This window comes from Colobus angolensis, unplaced genomic scaffold (genome assembly GCF_000951035.1).
Source record: "Colobus angolensis palliatus isolate OR3802 unplaced genomic scaffold, Cang.pa_1.0 Scaffold9, whole genome shotgun sequence".
Lineage (NCBI taxonomy): Eukaryota > Metazoa > Chordata > Mammalia > Primates > Cercopithecidae > Colobus > Colobus angolensis.
Window position 1 is genome coordinate 11,106,979 of NW_012122931.1, and position 20,497 is coordinate 11,127,475.

A 20,497-nucleotide genomic window follows, 5' to 3' on the forward strand; every position below is an offset into this window, starting at 1 on the left:
AAAAAAAAAAAAAAAGAAAGAGAAGAAAGAAAGAAAGAAAGAAAGAAAGAAAGAAAGAAAGAAAGAAAGAAAGAAAGAAAGAAAGAAAGGAAAGAAAGAAAGAAAAAGAAAAGAAAAGAAATAGGAAAATCCTCTTGCCCAGATTTTGTGTTGAGAAGGCCATCCTGCGTGAACACTGGCCATTGCATCGCTGCCCTCAGCACACATCACGCTCCACAGACATGTTTTTCAGTTACCAAAAAAAGTGTCAAAGCAAGTGAATGGCAAGTTGAAAGTGCTTTCCAATCTCTAAGACACGACCTACGGCGTGGGCAAGCCGCTGCTAGGATAAATGGGAACACCCTGCTCCTTCACCCTCCTCTTGAACTTCACCTCATTATGTTACCAGGGAATCTCACACCCTCTCAGGGAGGACTCCCCAAAAACTGCCCAGGTCATCAGCAGTCCAGGCATGACAGTTTCTCCGGCAAGGGAGAAATGAGAGGGGTTGGGTAGGAAGTAAAGCCCCATTAAGGAGGCGCTGGTTCCTGGGGAGGGGAGGAGGGAGGCTCCTCCCCCATTTCCCTGCAGGTCTGAGGGCAGGGGGTTAAGGAAGGGCTCCCTTAAATGCCCAGGTAGTCGACAAAGGCACAGGCAGAAAGAGGCTCTGGACATCCATTGGGCTAAATCCTCAAGGTCCAGAGAGGGGAACGGATCAGCCACGGGTCCACAGCAGCAGGGGCCGAGCTGAGTCTAGAACCTGGTCCACACAGAATCCACTTCACAGCCTGTGGTCTCTTGGTGGGCCCAGGTGGGTCTGGAAGGGGACACACTTGGGCCAGGGACAGGAAAGGTACTGCAAAGACGCAATGTGGTTGGGCCTTGCCTGGCTGTGGTGGTGGCCAGAGGGAAGGGAGGGAGAGCTGAAAGTAAGGGTTCCCATCCTTTGAATCTGCCATCAGGGGCTCTGCTACAAGCTCCATATCCTCCCGGATGTAACACAGAGTGTCTGTCTACGATCTGTCTTCCCCACTGAGCTGCATCCTGGTGTCCAGCATGCAGTGGTGCTCAGAAACTGCACGGAATGAATGAACACACTCCTGTATTCCACACGACCCGCCTTCTTGTGCCACGCTTGGCAGTGGTGCTGACAAGCCCCTGCACTTGAGCGGTTTTGGGTTTGGGTTCTTGGCATGAATGACATAATATGTCACCCAGTCACCCCTCCGAGAACCACGTTTCCTTTTGTTTTCTGAAGGAAGCACCTCGGGCCCTGGCACATCCTGTTGACTTCCCGTGGGCTACCCGGGGAGTGGGACCCGTGTTCTGGAAAGTGGCTGGCGTTGGCGGGCAGAGGTGGTAACCATGACAAGCGGGCTGCCCTGGACAGCGAGCGCACCACACAGCAGCGCTGCCCTGAGCTCGCCAGACGTGTTTCCTCACTGACTCCTCCAGCACGCCTGTTGTCATCATGCCCCCTTTACAGATGAGGAAACTGAGGTCCTGAGAGGCCCACGGCTGGCCCGCAGCCACACAGCTAGTGAGCGAGGGGTGTGGCCTCTGCAACCAGGCTTGACACCTTTGGCTGCACCGCAGCCCTCGGGAAGGGGCAGAATCCCCTCCGCAGCAAGGTGGGCTTATGCCAGGCTCAGGCTCCGGCTCCCGCAAGGCAGCTGCGATGGCACATCTGTGTGACCAGGGACCAGACCAGGCTGTGCTCAGCATGCTCACCTGTGGGTTCCCTCACTCGGGGAGAAAGGCACACAAGGTGGGGAGAGGGTAATGGGTGATCAGGGACAAACATTCCTCAGGGCTGGGGAAGTGGCAGCAAGTTGACCATTACTTAAACATTTAAACAATGCTTTCGAGGGATATTTTTTGACCTATAATAGTTAGCGGTAAGGACATCTCCTGTCTCCAGCCTTGACTCCACCACCCACTGTGGCCGGGGGCCACCAGAGCAGGCACTCACAACTCACACCCAGCCATGGCCCCCCAGCTTGCAGCCACTTCAGGGGTTCCCCTTTGGTTCTGAGTGTGTATCTGGCCCTGCTGCCATGTTCAGCTTTCTGTCTCCCCAACCTCCCATAATAAGACCTGCTCAGGAAGTGGGTTTCCCCGGGGCTCCTGGCCCACCAGTCAGTCTGCATCACCTGGAAGGTCACCATCTGCTTCCCCACCAGCCTGGAAGTCCCCAGGGGCAGGGCCAAGGCTTGCGAAAACAGGGTAGGGTGTGGCAGAATAAACGGCTAATCTGAAATTCTGCAGCTGTGGCTTCAGCAGGCATCCCTGCCACCAGCAATCCCACTTTGCTGGAAACTGCCGAGCAAATCCAGCATGTTTCATTGGGGGCCAGGCGCAGTGGCTCCCGCCTGTAATCCCAGCACTTTGGAAGGCTGGGATGAGAGGACTGCTTGAGGCCTCAGGAGTTTGAGACTAGTCTGGGCAATATAAGGAGACCTCATCCCTACAAAAAATTAAAAGTGTGGCCAGGCGTGGTGGCTCACACCTGTAATCCCAGCACTTTGGGAGGCTGAGGTGGATGGATCGCCTGAGGTCAGGAGTTCGAGACCAGGCTGGCCAACAGGGTGAAACCCTGTCTCTACTAAAAATACGAAAATTAGCTGGGTACGGTGGCGGGTGTCTGTAATCCCAGGAGACTGAGACAGGAGAATTACTCGAACTGAGAAGGTGGGGACTGCAGTGAGCAGAGATTGTGCCACTGCACTCCAGCCTGGGCAATAAGAGTGAAACTCCGTCTCAAAAAAATAAAATAAAATAAAATAAAAAATAAAAATTAGCCAGGTATGGTTGGAATGCACCTGTGGTCCCAGTTACTTGGAAGACTGAGGTGGGAGGATTGCTTGAGCCCAGGAGCTTGAGGCTGCAGTGAGCTATGATCACGCCACTGCACTCCAGTGCAGGAAACAGACTTTGCCTCTTCAACAACAACAACAACAAAACCAAAGAAAAAGGCTGAGAGGAGAGACGGAAAGAGGATGAGAAAGAGAAAAAGAGGGAGGCAGACATGGAGACAGAGGCAGAGCCAGACAAGCTGCAGTCTGGATGTGACCCCCACACTGAACTCCTCCGCTGGCTGGCCAAGCCTGGTCCACAGAACACTGGGAGGCAGGGTCAGGGCTGCCCTGGGGGGAAGGATTTCTATGCCGGGTACTGCCACGTACAAGCAGGAGGGGCGTCCAGCAAGGAGGAAAGTCTGTATGCAGCAACCCCGAGGGCTGGGCAGAGTGATGAGGCAGGGGCCGCTCCTGTTTGGCCATGAGAAAACTCACCAGCCGCTGCCCCAAGAAAGCCATCGTCTGTGAACTTAGCAGGGGCTGCAGATTCCTGGCACCCAAGGGCTGTGATGGACATGATGTGGCCCAGCCGGGGCCCCAGAACCTCCCCGAGGAGGCGAGGCTCCCGCTCAGCCCCGGCACTCACCTTCAAGAGGCCGATCTCCTTGACGCAGTCCTGCCTCGCCTTGGCGTCCATCATCTCAAAGATCTTGGGCGGGAGGAAAAAGAGAAACAGAGTGGTTACAATCTGTGTCCAGAGCCCCTGTAGGGGGCTACGGGGTCTGCTTTCCAGTCCCAGCTCTCCCACCTCCTCACCGAGGGACCCCCCTGCACCCTAGCCCCTGTAGTGTTTGCTCACTGTGGGTCCCCCCAGCACTGTCCACCACAAAACCCATCGTGGCACTAAAGAATCAAGACAGGGAGCCCAGGTGAGCCCCTCCCCAGAAGATCGAGAGAGAGGGCCAGGCATGGGGGCTCACACCTGTGATCCCAGCACTTTGGGAGGCTGACGTGGGTGGATCACTTGAGGGCAGGAGTTTGAGACCAGCCTGGTCAACATGGTGAAACCCCGTCTCTACTAAAAATATAAAAATTAGCCGGGTGTGGTGGTGCATGCCTGTAGTCCCAGCTACTCAAGAGACTGAGGCAGGAGAATCGCTTGAACCCGGGAGGCGGAGGTTGCAGTGAGCTGATCACACCACGGCACTCCAGCCTGGGTGACAGACTGAGACTCTGTTTCAAAAAAAAAAAAAAAAAAGATCAAGAGAGCAACTGGTCCTTTTTTGGACAGAGGACCCCGCTGCTCCTCCAGTGCCCGGAAGCTACTGGTGTTCTCTCCCAATTTCCCCGACGCCATTCTCTCTCCCGGGCCTCCTCTGCCCAGGCTCTCAATCTCATTCTTTAAGGACAAGTAAGCAAATCAAGGGGCTTGGGAAGCTTTGCTGGAGGATTTGAAGCCATTTCCTCTGGCAAAGCCGTGTTCAGATGGGCCCAGCAGCTCCTGTGGACATGGCTCCTGTCCTGACTTTGCCGCTTGATCTACTTCCTCCATTTAGGAGGGACGCAGAAGGCAGGAAGCCCAGAACTGTGGAGCAAGCGCAGGTGCAAGGATGAGTGGACACGGTCTGAACCTCAGCTCCCCCGTGACACGCTGGGGCCCTGGGGTGTTCTGAGAGATTTTCCTCATCTGAGAGACGAAATGACAGTCCCCACCCACGAGACTGTTGAAAGGCTCCACGTGCTCCTTGCATGACCCAGTACACAGCAGGCGCTCAATGCGTGCTTGTTTTTCTTTTCCTTTGTGATTCACAGTGAACAGGAGTCTACCTGGTTCTCCCCGTAACCCAGTGAGTTGGGTGCCGTTTCCCTCGTTCACAGAGGAGGGGAGAGAAGGGACTGGCCCGGGCACCCCGTCCAGATGCAGAGACGGCCTCCCGAGATGCAGGTTTGACCCCACGGGTCGTCAGCTCACCTGCACCTTCTTCAGAGCCACCGTCTTCCTGTCCAGCAGGCAGGTGGCCTTGTACACCTCGCTGAACTGTCCTCGGCCTATCTTCTTTTCGATCTGGAAGTCCGCCAGCGAGCAGCGAAAAGACAGGGTGTTGGGGTGCCTCTGGAAGAGGGGACAGAGGGTCTCCGTGAGCAGCCAGGCTGGAGCAGAGGCCTGGGGACGACCCCTAGAGCCCCAGCACCCCAACAGCACCCTCTAAGGTGGAGGAGGGACTCTGCTGCCAGCCCTGCTCGCAGAGCCTCCCAGGCGCCTCCCCAGGGGCTTTCTGCGCAGGGTCCCCAGGTTCCCCTCAAGGACCCCCACTGCAGGTGAAAAACTGAGGCTGTTCACGCTCCCCACTGCCCTTATCACCACCTTCATTATCTGACTGCTTGTTTGCTGTCACGGAATCCCATCCCCGGGGGTTAGCTCTGTGGGACCAGGGGCCTTGCCCATCTCATCCTCTCCTGAATCCTTGATGCCCAAATTGGGGTCCGGCAAGCTGGGTGCAGCTCAGGTCTCCTCAGCCTATGGCCACCATGCAAAATGCCCCAGGTCATCGTAAGAAATGGTAAGTTCCCCTCCTGGGGCAGCCGTTCCCCATCTCAGACAAGAAAACCCAGGTTAATATTTGTAGCTTTGGCCAGATGTGGTGGCTCATGCCTGTAATCCCAGCACACTGGGAGGCTGAGGCAGGACGATCACTTGAGGTCAGGAGTTCAAGACCAGCCTGGCCAACATGGCAAAACTCCATCTCCACTAAAAATATAAAAATTAGCTGGGTGTGGTGGCACATGCCTATAATTCCAGCTACTCAGGAGACTGAGGCACGAGAATTGCTTGAACCCAGGAGGCAGAGGTTGCAGTGAGCAGAGATTATGCCACTGCACTCCAGCCTGGGTAATGGAGACTCTGTCCCCTACTCAAAAAAATGTGCAGCCTTACACGCTGAGCCCATCCTTTAAATAAACTACTTTTTTAGGGTGCCGTGAAGAAATCAGAGCTCCACAAAGATTCTGCAGGGGCCAGCGTTGGAACACATGATCCTGCGCTAGGACCTGCCCAGGGATGGAGCCTCCAGGTGAGGCCGCAGTGGCCAGGAGGGCACTGGGACATCTGTGCAGTGAGCTCTCAGGAAAAGGCAGGAGGGGGCGCCAACACTGGGTCAGGGAAGGAGGAGACAGACAAGGGGAGAGGATGCCACATCTCTGGGCTGCCCTATGGTGAGATGGGCCCTGTTGTGTCTCCATTTGCCCGATGAGGAAACTGAGGCCCAGAGGGCCCAGCCATGCCCACATCACCCGGCTCCATGCCCCTGCCCCAACTGAAGCAGGAACAAGCAGTTCAACTTTCTAGCATGAAATGGGTCTTTGCTGAGGGTCACACTGAGCTGGGTGCTGCACCGAGGTGTCTTTAGGAGTCAGCACCCTGGCGGAAGGCAACAAGACCAAACCGAGAACTACAGGACTGGCCTTTCTGACAGCTGCTTCCCCACCCGGAAACACCAGGAACTGCTGGCTGGACCACCTGGGTCTCAGCCTGAGATGGCTGCGGAGCAGGGGCACGTTTCCTGGGCAGGTCTAAGCTGGGTCCATCGACTTCTCCTCCGTCCTTCTCCCAGGGTGCCTGAGGGGAACCTGGTTATGTCGTGTTCCCTACTCTGGGACCCTGAATCATGACTTAATGACAAATAGAAACTCACTGGAAAAGCAGGGAAAAAAGTAAAGTGAAAATGTCTCTTCCAGGCCGGGTGCGGTGGCTCATGCCTGTAATCCCAGCACTTTGGGAGGCCGAGGTGGGCGGCTCACTTGAGGTCAGGAGTTTGAGACCAACCTGGCCAAAAAATGTTTGTAAAAATACAAAAATTAGCTGGGTGTGGTGGTGTGTGCCTGTAAATCCCAGCCACTAGGGAGGCTGAGGCAGGAGAATTGCTTGAACCTGGAAGGCGGAGGTTGCAGTTGGCTGAGATCGTGCTACTGCACTCCAGCCCGGGCGACGGTGAGATTCCATCTCAAAAAAAAGAAAATGTCTCTTCCAGATTTGGCTGAGGGAACTCTACAGAACACCCTCCTGTGGGAGTAACTGATGGGAGTCCAGGCCTCACAGCACACAGCAAGGTGAGGGCTGGGCCAACCTTGACTTTGAAGCCTCGAGGCCTAATTAGCTCTCATGGCAGGTCCTGCTGGGGGACCGGACCTGGAGGGCTGCTGGAAGAGGAAGATGATGATTTTATCCACCAAGTGCCAGTGTCTGTTGGGTAAATACACCTGTACACGGAGCGCAAACCTAAGAACAGCAGGCATCCCTGAGTGCCTACTGCATGCTGGGCTCTGTGCAGACACCACCCATGCGCCAACTCTTTGGGTACTCAGAACAACCCTGTAAGTAGGCCTCACTGCTGTCCCCATTTCAGGAATCTGAGGCTTGGAGGGGTAGCAGTGACCTGTTCTGATCAGTCAGAAGAGAATAGCAGAGCTGGGGTGTGACCCCAGGACTGGGGACTGTGGTGCCCAAGCCCTTGCTCCATATTGGATGGGCTCTCAGCTCAGATCTCTTCTCGGCTTTTTGCTCAACACCCCCTGAGCAGCCAGAACTGCCACTTCCTGCTCCAGCCTCCATTCTTTCAGTCACCTGAGCCCTGACCCATGCCCCGCCACCAGCCTCTTCAAAAGGGGGCCCCTGTCTAGTCCCTTCCACGTCCTCTGCACTGAGGCTCTGACCTGCCCAGAGCAACTGCTTGGAGCATATTTGTGGAATGACACATGGAATGCACCCGACACGACCTGGCGCACAGTGGGACTCTGTGACTCAGACGCTATCACCTCTAGGAATGCAGCTGAAATCACACACCCTCAGAAACAGCCAGGGCAGCTTTCTGAGCATTCAGAGGACTCGCACGTACTCATAAAAATAACCATGAGGTGTTGTGCATTAGACGCCTACTATGTGCCAATTTCCAGCTGCTTAGACAGCTCTATGTCTCCAAACTCCTAACAGCTTCGTGAAGCAAGGGTTATGAATCTCATCTCGCAAACCAGGAAACAGGCTGGAACTTCCTGTCAGATCTAGAGGCAGCTGCACCGCCAGTGATGGGGGTGGGCTCCCTCCCCTCCTGGGCCTCAGTTTCCCCCAGACACAGTGAAGGGTTTAAAGGAAGTGATCCCAGAGGGTCTCTGCCCTGGGAAGACCGGGCTTCTCACTGTGACTAGTGGGAGTCTGGCCAGGGTTCCCAACACTGCCCGTCCTGGGAGGCTACACTGTGCAGCTCCACAGTGGGGTCAAAGCTCCCAGTGGATGTGGGTGGAGGTGGCTGAGGCTCCAGCTGCTCACATGCATGTGGATGACCCAGATTTGCATTTCTTGTCACAGCCCATCCAACCCAATTAGAGGCCAGCTTCTCTGGTGGGGCAGCTTCCTAGATGGCAGCACGTGTGTTGGGGGCATGGTCCAGCAGGCTCTGGGACACCACTGCACTCCCAGGGCTGCCATGGGCCCCTGTCCCCAGGGTGGCCTCTGCTCAGGTGTGGGGCATCTCAGGACACCAGTCTCCTGGGGGCAGCTGCCTGGGTGGCAGAGTCCTGGCCCTGGTGCACCTGGGGGTTCTCAGCAGAAGGGAAAGGGTGAACTGTGTCCTTGGCCTGGAAGGCCTGGCTGCTCTCTGTTGCCACCTCCAAGACCTCCCTCCCCTCCGGGGTCAGCCCCCGCAAGTTCCACTTTTTGCCCCTGCAGCCAAGCGATCCTGGGCTGGTCATCCACACATAGGGACACTGGCTCCAGGATTTCTCTGAGAACTCCGGGAGATGATGTTGGTGATAAGTGTCTGTGTGGCCCTAAACTGCGAGACAGGCATGGGGCTGGCCCCAGAACAGTGTGCCCAGGGTGGCCCCAAATGTGATCGCTGCTGACTAATGACCAACCACCCCAATGGTCTTTCAGAAAACTGCTTTTTTTTTTTCTGAGACAGAGTTTTGCTCTTGTTGCCCAGGCTGGAGCACTGTGGCGCAATCTCGGCTCATTGCAATCTCCGCCTCCCAGGTTCAAGCGATTCTCCTGCCTCAGCCTCCTGAGTAGCTGGGATTACAGGCGCCCACCACCACACCTGGCTATATTTTTTGTATTTTTGGTAGAGATAGGGTTTCACCACGTTGGCCAGGCTGATCTTGAATGCCTGACTTCAGGTGATCCACCACCCTCAGCCTCCCAAAGTGCTGGGATTACAGGCGCGAGCCACCGCACCCAGCCCAGAAAACTGGTTTTTGTTGCTCACTGTCCCTGCTCTGTGTGAAACCCTGTTCTGGCTTCCGGGGAAAATAACACCCCCAACCGCACCCCAGGGCACAAGTTGGCAGAGGGGTAACCACTGCCTGGCTCTGATGTTGAGACTCCAACGCTGGCGCATGGAGACGGGCTCAAACCTCAATTCTGCCACTTCCTGCCTGTGGGCCTGGGGTGAGTCTTCTGGGCCTCAGTTTCCTCTTCCGTATAGTTGAAATCATAACAGTACCCCCTTCAGGGGGCTGCTGGGGGTTAAATGGATGAGTGAATGCAAGCCCTTGGAAGAGGGCCTGGCACTAGGTGCTGGGACATGTCATTCTCCAGCTGCTGTGGTGACGATGATTGTGCTGCTATCGATCGAATGGGCCTAGGGGCAGCACCTGCTTCCCTGGGGAGCAGTGGACAAGCCCGCAGGTTCTCAGCTGTTGATATCATCACCCTGCCGTTCCCACCCCTCAGAGGTCTGCCGACCCAGGGGCTGGCAGTAACCTTGGGGGCTGCAGTCAGGCAGCGGGGCTGACATGCACCTGCGGACGGCTAAAAGACACAACCTTGCGACTCTGTCACCCAGGACCATTTGTCAAGGGACCGTGCTAGGCAAGAGTGGCCCTCAGCCTCCCTTCCAGGGCTGCACTGTGGGGCAACACCATAGAGACCACTTCTGACTCCTCAGGCCCCTCTACCAGGGCACGGGGGCCCTCTGCTCTCCCACAAAGGCAGAGGAGACGGGTCGAGGGGCTGGGGACCAGGAAGGCTGACCCTGCGGCATCACCACTCACTGTGCTGCCTGTCACCGTGGGCACGAGGCAGGAGGCCTGAGCTGCCTGGGGCAGGCACATGGGATTTGAGAGGAGGATGGAGGAACCGCTGGAACAAGGGCCCTGGGGAGCAGCAGGAAACTGGTGAGCAGGAGCCAATGAGACGGTTGAGGTCTCGGAGCTACCACCATCCCAATCCCACCTCCCAAGAAATGTCACTGGCTTTCTCAGGAAGAGGCAAGGCATGACTGGGAGACTGGGGGGCGGGGAGAATGTCTCAGACCACTATAGCTACCCCCACCCAGAAAGCTCTGACAAACCCACGCTCTCTTCTCCAAGTCAGATCAAATTAGGCCACAAACACCCCCCACCCTGCGCTAATTTGAGTTTAAAATGTTTGAACCACAATCAGCCTCAGCCATAGACAAATCTTTTTTTTTTAAACAGAAGCATAAAATTACATGCTATAAAGAATAAAAATGCATTCGCCCAATTAATTTTCTGAAATCTCATTAAAAAATTTAGCCTGACTAAGTCAGACTTCTGACCTGAATTTTAATCATCTTTACACTGGATGGGTCTTTTTTCCCTGATATTTGCAATGCATCATTAATTTTAAGGCAACCGTTTCTATGATTTTAAAAAGCACACTTCATCAGAATGACATTTCTTATAAACGAATTTCACCTTTAAAGACATCTGACACCGTGGGTAAGGAACTTCTAATGGATTTGGTAGATGCGTATATAGTGATATATTTTAAATCTGTGTTGCACAAAAGGGCACGATTTACAAAGAGTCCACATTGTCAGACTTCTGAGGGGCCAGTCCAGCTCAGCTCCTCACGATCTGGCTCCTCACGATCTGGCTAACCTCAGACCCAAAGACCTAGCTGCCCGAAGGGGCACTGTGGGATCCCGCGTGCCTGGACCCAATCCCAACTCTGCCCCCTGACGGCGCGATGGCAGATTATGACATCAGCTTCCTTCCCTGCAAAATGGAGCATTCAGTAAGCAACTCCTCTGAATCGGCAGGAGTACTAAACGAGATGAGTCCCAGGCACTGGGCCGTTTGTACAACCACCACCATTACTGGCTCAGCTTAGACGTCTGCACCGCACTCCGTGGGCCACTGGCTCATGGGATCGGTGAGCCAATGCCCATCACATGGAAGATTCCTAATAACAAAACTCAAAACGATCTAAATCACTGTGGTTCCCCCAGGACAACTCTCATTAACTGAGTTTGGAAAAGGCTAAGCTTAAACATACGAAAGATGATCTGGAACCAGCTCCGACGACTCACAAGCAAAGACATGAAGGACGAAACCACAAAGAGATCCAGCTGCCACCCCTGACACCCCCTCTCCCTCATCCCTTCCACTACCAAGTGCAGCTGCTTGCCCCTGTAAGTCTCTGGAACCCTCTCTCCCCATGTCCAGCCCCCAGTGCTGCAGCCCCATGAGGCATCATCTCACCTGGTGAAGAAGGGGTCTCCTCACCTTCCTATTTTCACCTTCCTTGAGCCTTGAGCACAAGCCACCAGTGATCTATCTAGAACCCAACCCAAGCACCCCCTTGCCATCTGAAAACCCATAATGGACTCATTTGCTACAGATTCAATTTCAAATGAGATAGCATGGATTTGAGAACTTCATAAACACCATTCTTTTACCTTATCTAAGCATGGGTATTTCAACACCTTCTCTAACCTGACTGACCATGCACCTTCAGGTCTGGGGCCTCCGTCCCACCCCAAACTCCTTATCATCCATCTAGCAGAACTGGCCTCCCCATTCTGTGGGCTCTCCCAGCATCTGTCCATCCCTCCCAGGGAGCTTCCACACAGAACTTCTCAGTAGACTGGGAGCCCCCCAAAGGCAGGCACTGGGCACCTCCCATGGCAGAAACAAAACAAACGCTTGCTGAATTGACAACAGTTAGCAGACACCGAATTTTTTTTTTAATTTTTATTTTTTGCGATGGAGTCTCACTCTGTTGCCCAGGCTGGAGTACAATGGTGCAATCTCGGCTCACGGCAACCTCTGCCACCCGAGTTGAAGTGATTCTCATGCCTCGGCCTCCCGAGTAGCTGAGATTACAGGTGAGTACCACCACACTCAGCTAATTTTTGTATTTTTAGTAGAGACGGGGATTCACCATGTTGGCCAGGCTGGTCTTGAACTCCAGACCTCAGGTGATCCACCCACCTTGGCCTCCCAAAGTGCTGGGATTACAGGCGTGAGCCACCATGCCTGGCTCCACTAACTTAATTTTAATAGCCATTGATATTTGGTCATTAAACCTTAACCAACTAGCACCACTGCTCTGGGAAGGTTTTGACAAAGATTTTGGCCTGTGCAATGCACACCTAGAAAGAGCTGACCCATCCCCTGCAAAGTTCTCTTGGAAGAGCGCCCAAATATAACTGAACTTGGCACACCCCAAGCGGGTTTGCAAAGACTTTCCAGATAGAAGACACATTAGCTGGAGCTTTCTCAGGCAAGAATACCTTCCCCCTCTTAGAAATTCACGTGATTCATGGTGTGTCAGCTGAGGCTTACACTTCATTCCCAATGAAAGCTCTCTGCAGCAAATTGGTAAAATTTAAAAAGCATGAGGCCTTTTAAGCTTCTTTCCTCAATTCCATTCATTCATTCATTAGAAACCTCTAGAAAAGCAAGCATGTTCAGCTTTCCTAAGTATATATGAATTTCATATATGGTTCTGCCGCGTTCAGCAAATATTTTCTCATTGCTGCTGGCTCTCAAGGCTAGAAAGCTTCCTGAAAAGAACAAGCCACTAGCCTCAGGCATAGAAGGTTAACAAAAACCACAGTTCGGGTGTTTGCAGTTTCTTTCTTTCTACACTGGGGGTATTATCCAGCTCGGAGGTCTCTAGCTATGAAAACAGAAATGATTTTTAAAATATAAGATCCATGACATAACATTTCCTCAATACCCACGACATGAGGTGCCGTGTTGGATGTTTACAGTAACTATCTCGCTTAGTCTTCCCAGCTGCCTCATGAGGGAGACAGCATTATTATCCCATTTTATAGATGAGGAAACTGAGGCTCAGAGAGGTCGCTTTCCCAGTCTCACCGGCTAATGAGAGATGGAGAGCTGGGTATGGAACCAGCCCGGCCCACATCAAAGCATTCTGAGCCCAGCTCCTTCCTCTGAGGACGGTTTCAGGGAAGCAGCGGTACCTCCTGCTATTAAGGAAAATGCCTGGCCCGTTAATTCAAGGTGTTTCTATGTCCTGAAACAGACGAGACACGGCCAGGATGTCTCCCCAGACAGTGTTACTCCAGGGCTTCAGGAGCCGAGGAGAAAGTCCTCCATTCCCATCCCAACCTGGAGCTGGCGCAGCACATGGGTGGCCTTGCGTCCCCATTCTGCAAACCCAGCCAGATGCTGGTGGGACTGGGGGCATCGTTGCCCGACAGCCGCTGCCCAGAGCAGCCCAGCTCTGAGTAATCGTATCTAATTACACTTAACTATGTCATTACCCTCTCCAACATGTGCGACGAGACGTCGTGAACGCCGCCACCGCGGCCCACCGCCTCTTCGCCTTGTTCGTGAAATAATTACGGGGCCCTCTCCTCTGCCAAATGAGGTTGTAATTAACCCTAATTGCTCGAAATGCAACTGGCTAATTCTGGGAGATTAATCAAGGGGGATTCAATTGTTAGTGAATGACTTAATATGACAAATTGCTACATTACCCGAGGAGGCCCTGCTGCCCCCAGCCATCAGCACCATGTCCTGGTAGACTCTGGACCCACAGTGTCCTGGGGCTTCCCAGCTTTCTGGGATCTGCCTCCCCAAATTCTACCTAGGAAATGGGCCCTTGCATGAGTAAAAATAGCATAGATGCCCCTTGGACCCTCTGCATGCTTGTGTGTATGCATATACACACCCCCTCACCAGATACACACACAAACGCAGCATCCACTAGCTCACGTGTCGCCTCTGTGTGAATCTGCAGCATCACTGCCCTCCTTGGGCTGATGGAGCTGTCCACCACGGAGCATGGCTTGGTGATAATGCAAGCACAGGAGAAGGATTTCAGACCTATCTGCCTCCTTAGCCCAGAAGTTTTGTGCAGTGCATAACCTGTACAACTATACATGGCGACCTTGCCATTGAGGTCAAACATCAGCCAATCTGAAGTCTTCCAAGAGGGATTGGGCAATTAGAAGCTATGACCAAGACCTCCATGGCTCAGGAGGGTGGCTATCTCTGAGCCTCCCCTGAATTTAGGTCTCACATCCTTTGGACCAAAAGCCAACACCACATAAGAGAACTTCTCATCATTCTAAGCTGGCCACAGAACCTTACAGGATCTGGCTTAGGTCAACCTGCCCAGACAAGCTCTCTGTCCCCTCCAGGCCTTTCCATGCCACTTCCGTGAGGAAGCCTCTCTAGCCCCGGATCAGGTGCCTTGCTGGGCTCCCTAGGCCCGCAAGGTTCTTCTGCTCAGTCCCTTATCTTTCTCTCCCATGAGGCTGTGTGCTCCCTAACAGCAGACCTGAGTGTGTCTTGCACACAGCCCCATCCTACGTGGGTACACCGCACACGCATCCCCAGTTCCTTAACTCAGCAAGCATGCAGGGCCTCTCTGTGCCTGGCGTGCGATGGTCCCATCAGCGAAGCCCCGCTCCAGGGGAGCTCTCTGTCTAGAAAGTGAGGGAGACCCAGGAACTAGTGCCCCAGTGAGATGTGATCACGGCCATCACTCAGGTGTGTGGACAAGGTGTGCGGGCAGCCCAGAGCAGAGAGCAGGGTGGAGGTGGAGGTCTCCCCAGAGGGAGCAGCATTTGCACTGACTTGGAAGAGGGGTCAGGGAGGGAGTGCCAGGCCCAAGCAGCATGGGGTGCACAAGGCAGTTCAGAAACCTAGAAGTCACCTTCAGAAAAGCTCCTGAAGGCTGCCCGGCTCTCCAAGGTATCTACAGAGAGCATGAGGCAGGCGTTAGGAAGCCAGTGTTCTCCCAAACGCTGCTGGTTCCAGAAGAGGCTGAAAGGGACTGAAACACAGTTAAGACCAAAATGGGAGGTAATGTTGGCTCACTGTAAGAAAGAATTTTCTGACCCTCAGCACAGTCGGCCCATTGCTCTGAGTCCCTCGCTGTCCTCAGGGCCTCCACAGTACCCTCTGTACCCTTCCAACCATGCTGATCCCTGAGATAAAGCTGTTCCATCCACTTGGAACACCCAGGGGCATGATTAGGGTCCAGGGTCCCAGCCTAGAGTTTGGCAGAGGAGGCTTCTCTGAGTATTACTGAATTCAATGATGAGCTCACTAGATATGGTAGTGAGCTCCCCATCACTGGAAGCATTCAAGAAGAGGTTCTGTTTCAGGAAGCTGAAGGGTTTCCACCAGTAGGAGTTTGGACAAAGGAGGCTCAGGGATCTGTATTCCTTGGGGACTCTTCAGTGTGCTGCAGACAAAGGTAAGGGGCTTACCTGTGGGTCAGGAGGGTGCGCAGGCCCCAGAGTGTGGCAGAGATTGTTGGAACTCCCTCCGTGGGGCATGTGGCCGGGCTGTCCTGCCATCCTGCATGCCAGCCTCACAAGGGCACGAGCTGCAACAGAAAACAGCGGCCTGTTCACTTTCTCTGAGACCCTCAGAAGGAGCAGGGACTTTTGTTCACTCCATTTTACAGACGCGTGAGCTGAGGTGCAAAGCCGTTTAGTAATTTGCCCACGGCCACCCAGCTCTGAAGTGGCAGGGCTACAACTTGACATCCCCGGGTGACACAGTCTCCCTCTGTTAGACTGTCCTAAGTCACTAGGATTATTCCCACTGGAAGAAGATCCAGGCAGGTAAACGTTCTTCAGCAGCCTCCAAGGCCAGGAAGGAAGACACTGGATTCAACCCCACATTTGCTGGAGTCCAAAGGCTTGTTCTTTCCACGGCACTGCCCCTGCTTCTTGAGGAGCAGTTCTGTACCCCTATCCCCCATTGTCACCCTCACCTATACCCACGCTGGCAGCCTGGGTGCTCAGAAGAGAAAGGCCTTGATCAGGCTGCAGACAGCAGCTCTGGGAAGGAGCCCATGTCCTTGTCCTGGCTGGGCCCTGGCACACCACGTGTGACACAGGGAAGGCCAGGGTCAAGAGGTCCTGTTTGCCGTCCTACTTAGACCTCTGTGCAAAGGCACAGCCCCCCTCAGCCTCCAGGGCTTGTGCTGCCCTGGGAGAGTCAAAGATGCTGGTCACAGGTAGTCACAGCAGCCACAGGTCCCTGGTTACGCACCCACTATGTGCCCAGTCCTGAGCTCAAGGCCATCTGAGCATCTCCTCCAATATTTTAGCCTCTGGCCTCCACCATCAGACAAGTGCTTCCAGGGCAGGGTCTGAGGTTATGCGCACAGAAGCTGCATGACCTAGCCACCGGGATCCTTCCTGATGCCAGGAGAAAAGCCCTCCTCCTCCCTGGGAGGAGAGATCTGCGCTCGCCTCACAAGCATTTCTGCAGCACCTCCTGTGTGCCAGGGCTCCCACGTGGCGTGCATGAAAGGCACTAGATCACGCAAGTGGTGAAGCCCCCGTTCCTGGCCGCTGCTCCTTCTCCCCGACAAGCCCTGGATGTCCCGGGGACACCTCTCGTGTGACCACATCCTAGGCAGAACCCTTTGAGGCCTGGCCTAGGCTCCCAGAGCAGCTCCGCTGTACCCCTGGAGAGTCAGAAGTCCTGAGGAACGGAGGGCCCCCCCGCAGTGGCCCTTATTCAACAGCTAAGGGAGCGAGCATGAAAGCCAGTCCTCTGTATCAGGTCGGGGCCCTCCAAGCTGTGACTTGCATCCCAAAGCCCCTGGTGTGGTCAGCGGGTTTTGTCTGAGATAGAACCTTTGGTCTGTCTCCTGCCCATTCCTGGCCTTGCCCTCCCTCCTCCCTGAGTGGCTCCCCCAGGGGCACTTCCTAAATCCCATGCCTACATATCCCCATCTCAGGTTTGGCTTCTGGAGGACCCAGCCGAAGATGTCATCTCTCTCCAGACGGACCCCACCTTCTGCTGTCTCACCTGGTCACCTATGCCCCAGTCAAATTCCAAACCAAGAGTCTTCCCCGAGTCTGCTGGGCCAGCAGCCCTGCCACTCCCTCCCGGGTAGACCCACGCCCCCATTAACACAGGGGTGTTCCAGGAGGTGGGAAAGGCATCCACACCCGTCGGGCTGTCACAGCCAGCTCCGAGAGGTCCGGCCACTGTGTCTCAGGGTGCAAGTCACTCTTCCTTCCTCCCCACTATAGTCTGTTTCCAGCTACAGTGGCTGACCAACCAGACCTCTCAGGCTCAAAGGATGTCCACCAAACCCTAACTTGCCCGCCGAGCTGGGCCTCCCAAGTTGTGCCCTCAAAGGCACCCTGAGGCTCCCCAGAACTTGCAGGCTGGCTCCCAGCACCCTTCTCTCTCTGTATCCTCAGGGCGGCCCAGCTCCCTTCCCTGCCCCACACCTTCCACAGGCTGTTCTGGGATAAATCTGCTCTCTCAAGATAGATTACAGGATGTGAGACGGCAGGGAAGTGGATGGTATGGACTGCAGAACATGCCCAACTCAGGGTCGGGGGGCCCTCGCTGGCTGCAAGTCCTGCCAAGCCTGACTCATGCAGTCTCCTGCTTGGGCAGCTGCAGAAACTCAACCAACTTTGACCCACAGACTCGGCCATTTGATGTGGTTCATCCCAGTGTGGACAGATCAATCAATAGGTCTCTTGCTGTCTTTTTACTCTGTGCATACAGAGCACTGTCAGATCAGTGTCACATGGAGGGGCATTATGGGTGCACCTGCCTCTTCCCTCCCTACCCCTGCCTCTGCCTCAGCACAGGCCTTATCTCCCACCTGGGTCTCCCAGCGCTCAGTGCTCTCCCTGCCAAGCCCTCACATGCAGATGGGACCATGGCACTCTCAGTGTCTCCACCATTTGTGCTGAGTTCCTGTACTGGAGCGCAGGTGACATCCCCAGGTGACACAGTGGAAGACCCAGGGTATGAAGAGCCCCAGGACAAACAGATAAACACAAAGCACCTTCCCCAGGCATCTTTGTTAGGGGGAAACACAAGAGGGAGCAGAATGCAAAATGCGCATGAATTTGAAGATAAAACAGAGCCTCCTGCAGGCTCTGCAGCTGTTTCCGGCTGCACCCCCAGAACCCCCAAGGTGACATGTTCACCGTCCTCTGCCCTTAGGGAGACCTCCAGGGAAAGGGTGGAGAACTGTCTTCAGTGAGAAGGTTCCATCTTTATCTCAGAAGGCACCAGGCTTGGCCCACAGGCCACCCCTGCGAGACCCACACACACATCGGCTTACCTGCCCACCTGCCCTGGGGCCTCCCATGCACAGGAAACCTTGGCGGTGAAATCTCAACCCTGTCACTCACCAGCTGAGACCTTGGGCAAATCCCACCGCGGGGGAGCCTAGCAGGTGCCTGGGAATGTCACTCCTGCCCTCCCCACGTGGCGCTGACCGCATTCTCCAACAGCTGTGGCCAGAGGCCATGGTCTGCACACTCTCAGGAGCTCACCTAAGGCCTCACACAGGCAGGGCTCCAGGAACAGTGCAAGGGGGACCAGGAATAAGAGCGAATAATTGCAGGGCCCTGATCATGCTGGGCCCTGTCCTACACTCTTCACCTCTATTAGCCCATCTAATTTTGTCAACAACCCCATGAGGTAAGGTCTATTATGGTCCCATTTTCCAGATGAGAAAACTGAGGCACAAAAAGGTTAAGAGATTTGCCCGGGTCCCATGGATCACAGGCAAGAGGAGCCAGGACTTGAACCGACAACTGCATCTTTGTCCAAAACTACGGCACTGCACTCCCTACAGGTCTTACACGGCAACACCATCAGCTTTCCAGTCGGCTCCACCCAGAATGGGCCCTCTCTCCACCTGAGAATGGGGCCTGTGCTGCTGATACACAGGGGTGATCTCAGGGCTGGCGGACCACAAGGGCCCATTTCCCCCACGGGGTCCCAGGGGCTGGAGCCCCTGGAGACTCTGCCCCACTGACCACAGAAAGCTGATGCAGCACCACTGTCTATACTCCCTTTGCTGTCAAACCCCAGTCATTACAAGCTGCTCTGTCCAGAACCTAACGGAACCTCCAGGGAGGAGCCAGTGGGTGTTGATGTTCCTTGTTCTAGGAAAGCAGCAGTCACGGAGGACTCTGCAAGCCCCTGCTCACTGACAGCCAGAGAGGGTCCCTGCTGAGGGGAAGGAGGCAGGAAGGTGTGGGGGGGAAAGGAGGAAGGGAGAATGGAAGAGATCAGGGTTCATGTGAACCAGGTCTTTCCCATTCACCCTTGGGGCTGTTAGTAGACCCATTTTATAGATGGGGAAACCGAGACTCAGAGAGAAGAGGCTCGATGCCATTAGGCTAATAAGCTGCAGAGAAAGGATTCAAATCCAGATCTCAGTGACTCTAAACCCCGTCTTTGTTCCAAGGAACCCACTGCCTCTTGGGGCTCTCCATGGGTATTGGATTTTAGGGCAGTTTGTTTTATTGGTCCACTCCCCAACAGAAACCCAAGCCCTTTGCTCTGGAAATTCCTGCCAGAAACTGCTTCTTAGGGGGTTCAGATGCAGAAAGATCAAGGCAAAGGGTATGCGGAAGGACGAGCCACAGGGAGCAGGGAAAAGACCCTTAGCACATGCGTGCAGGCACCTCTGGGTAACACCGGGGACTGCCTGTCCCCGGGATCCCGCGGCTCCTGCCAAGCTGCAGAACAATGAGGTAGCGGCTGCCAAGCCCAAGTCAGGGGCCAAAAATCCATGGAATGCAAGACCCAGAGCCGCAGGCCACACTGAGCACCGCCTCAGAGAGGGCTCTTCTTCTCCCTCAAGCAAGGGCCCTACATTTGCAAGGCACTGTGGATAGGTGGATAGCTGCACGGTGAGGCTTCCCAGCTCCGGTTCCCGGCTTTGAACAACAATAGGCTGCCGCCTGCTGTGTGTCCCCAGGCACCTAGGGACCAGATTGGGAGGAGCCTCAGGGTTCAGTGAGGCTGGTGGGGAGCTGGACTGTGGGGGTCCAGGTCCTGGCCTCGTTTCATCTAACCACGCTGTGTCTCAGTTTCTTCACCTGGAAAATGGGCTAACAGTCAGATCTTCCCCTTAGGGTCACGGTAAACTCCTTAGCACAGAGCCTGGCACATGGGAAGGGACCTCTGAGGCTTTAGCTGTGAGGCTACTTAGTTATTGAAGCTACCCTCGCTGTACAATGGAGAAGTGATCACCTCCATGTGAAAGACACGGGGACTGAGGCAGGGACTTGCCCAGGGTCGCCCCTGCCCTGGGTAACGCAGCTGGTAAGTGACGGAGCTGGGGCTGCTGGACCCAAGATGGCTGCTCAATGTCCTACGCTGCATGGCCTCTTTAGGACTGCTCTGGAGCAAACATCTTCATCATCTTCGTGAGCTGTGGTTGACGAAGCAAAGCCCACCGCTGTGCCGCGCCCTGCCCAGCCATGGATGAGGCTCTCACTAACGTGGGCTGTGACCCTAGGGAGACATGAGCGCTTGGGTTTAATCCAGGCACCTGCTGGAAGGGATCGGCTGCTGTAATGGGCTGGCTCTGAGGTTCCAAGTGGCCTTTCTGACCAAGGCTGTCATGTGGCCCTTGCCTCTGAATTTTTGGAAACTTCACCTAGGGGAAGTCCCTCCTGTGCCCCCTGCTAAATGCCACACTT

The 20,497-nt window shown here is 54.7% G+C and overlaps 1 protein-coding gene across 5 annotated transcripts in view; it reads right to left on the minus strand.

Moving 5' to 3' along the window:
• Nucleotides 1–20,497, minus strand: part of NEK6 (NIMA-related kinase 6) — a 97,166-nt gene that overhangs the window by 35,453 nt on the left and 41,216 nt on the right. For all 5 annotated transcript variants that reach the window (XM_011931400.1, XM_011931399.1, XM_011931398.1 and 2 more), the window contains 3 exons: nt 15,272–15,390; nt 4,750–4,890; nt 3,424–3,486 (listed from right to left, as the gene is read on the minus strand). In XM_011931400.1, the coding sequence (XP_011786790.1) occupies nt 3,424–3,486; nt 4,750–4,890; nt 15,272–15,361 (294 nt within the window). In that variant the 5' untranslated portion in view covers nt 15,362–15,390. The remainder of the gene's footprint in view (nt 1–3,423; nt 3,487–4,749; nt 4,891–15,271; nt 15,391–20,497) is intronic.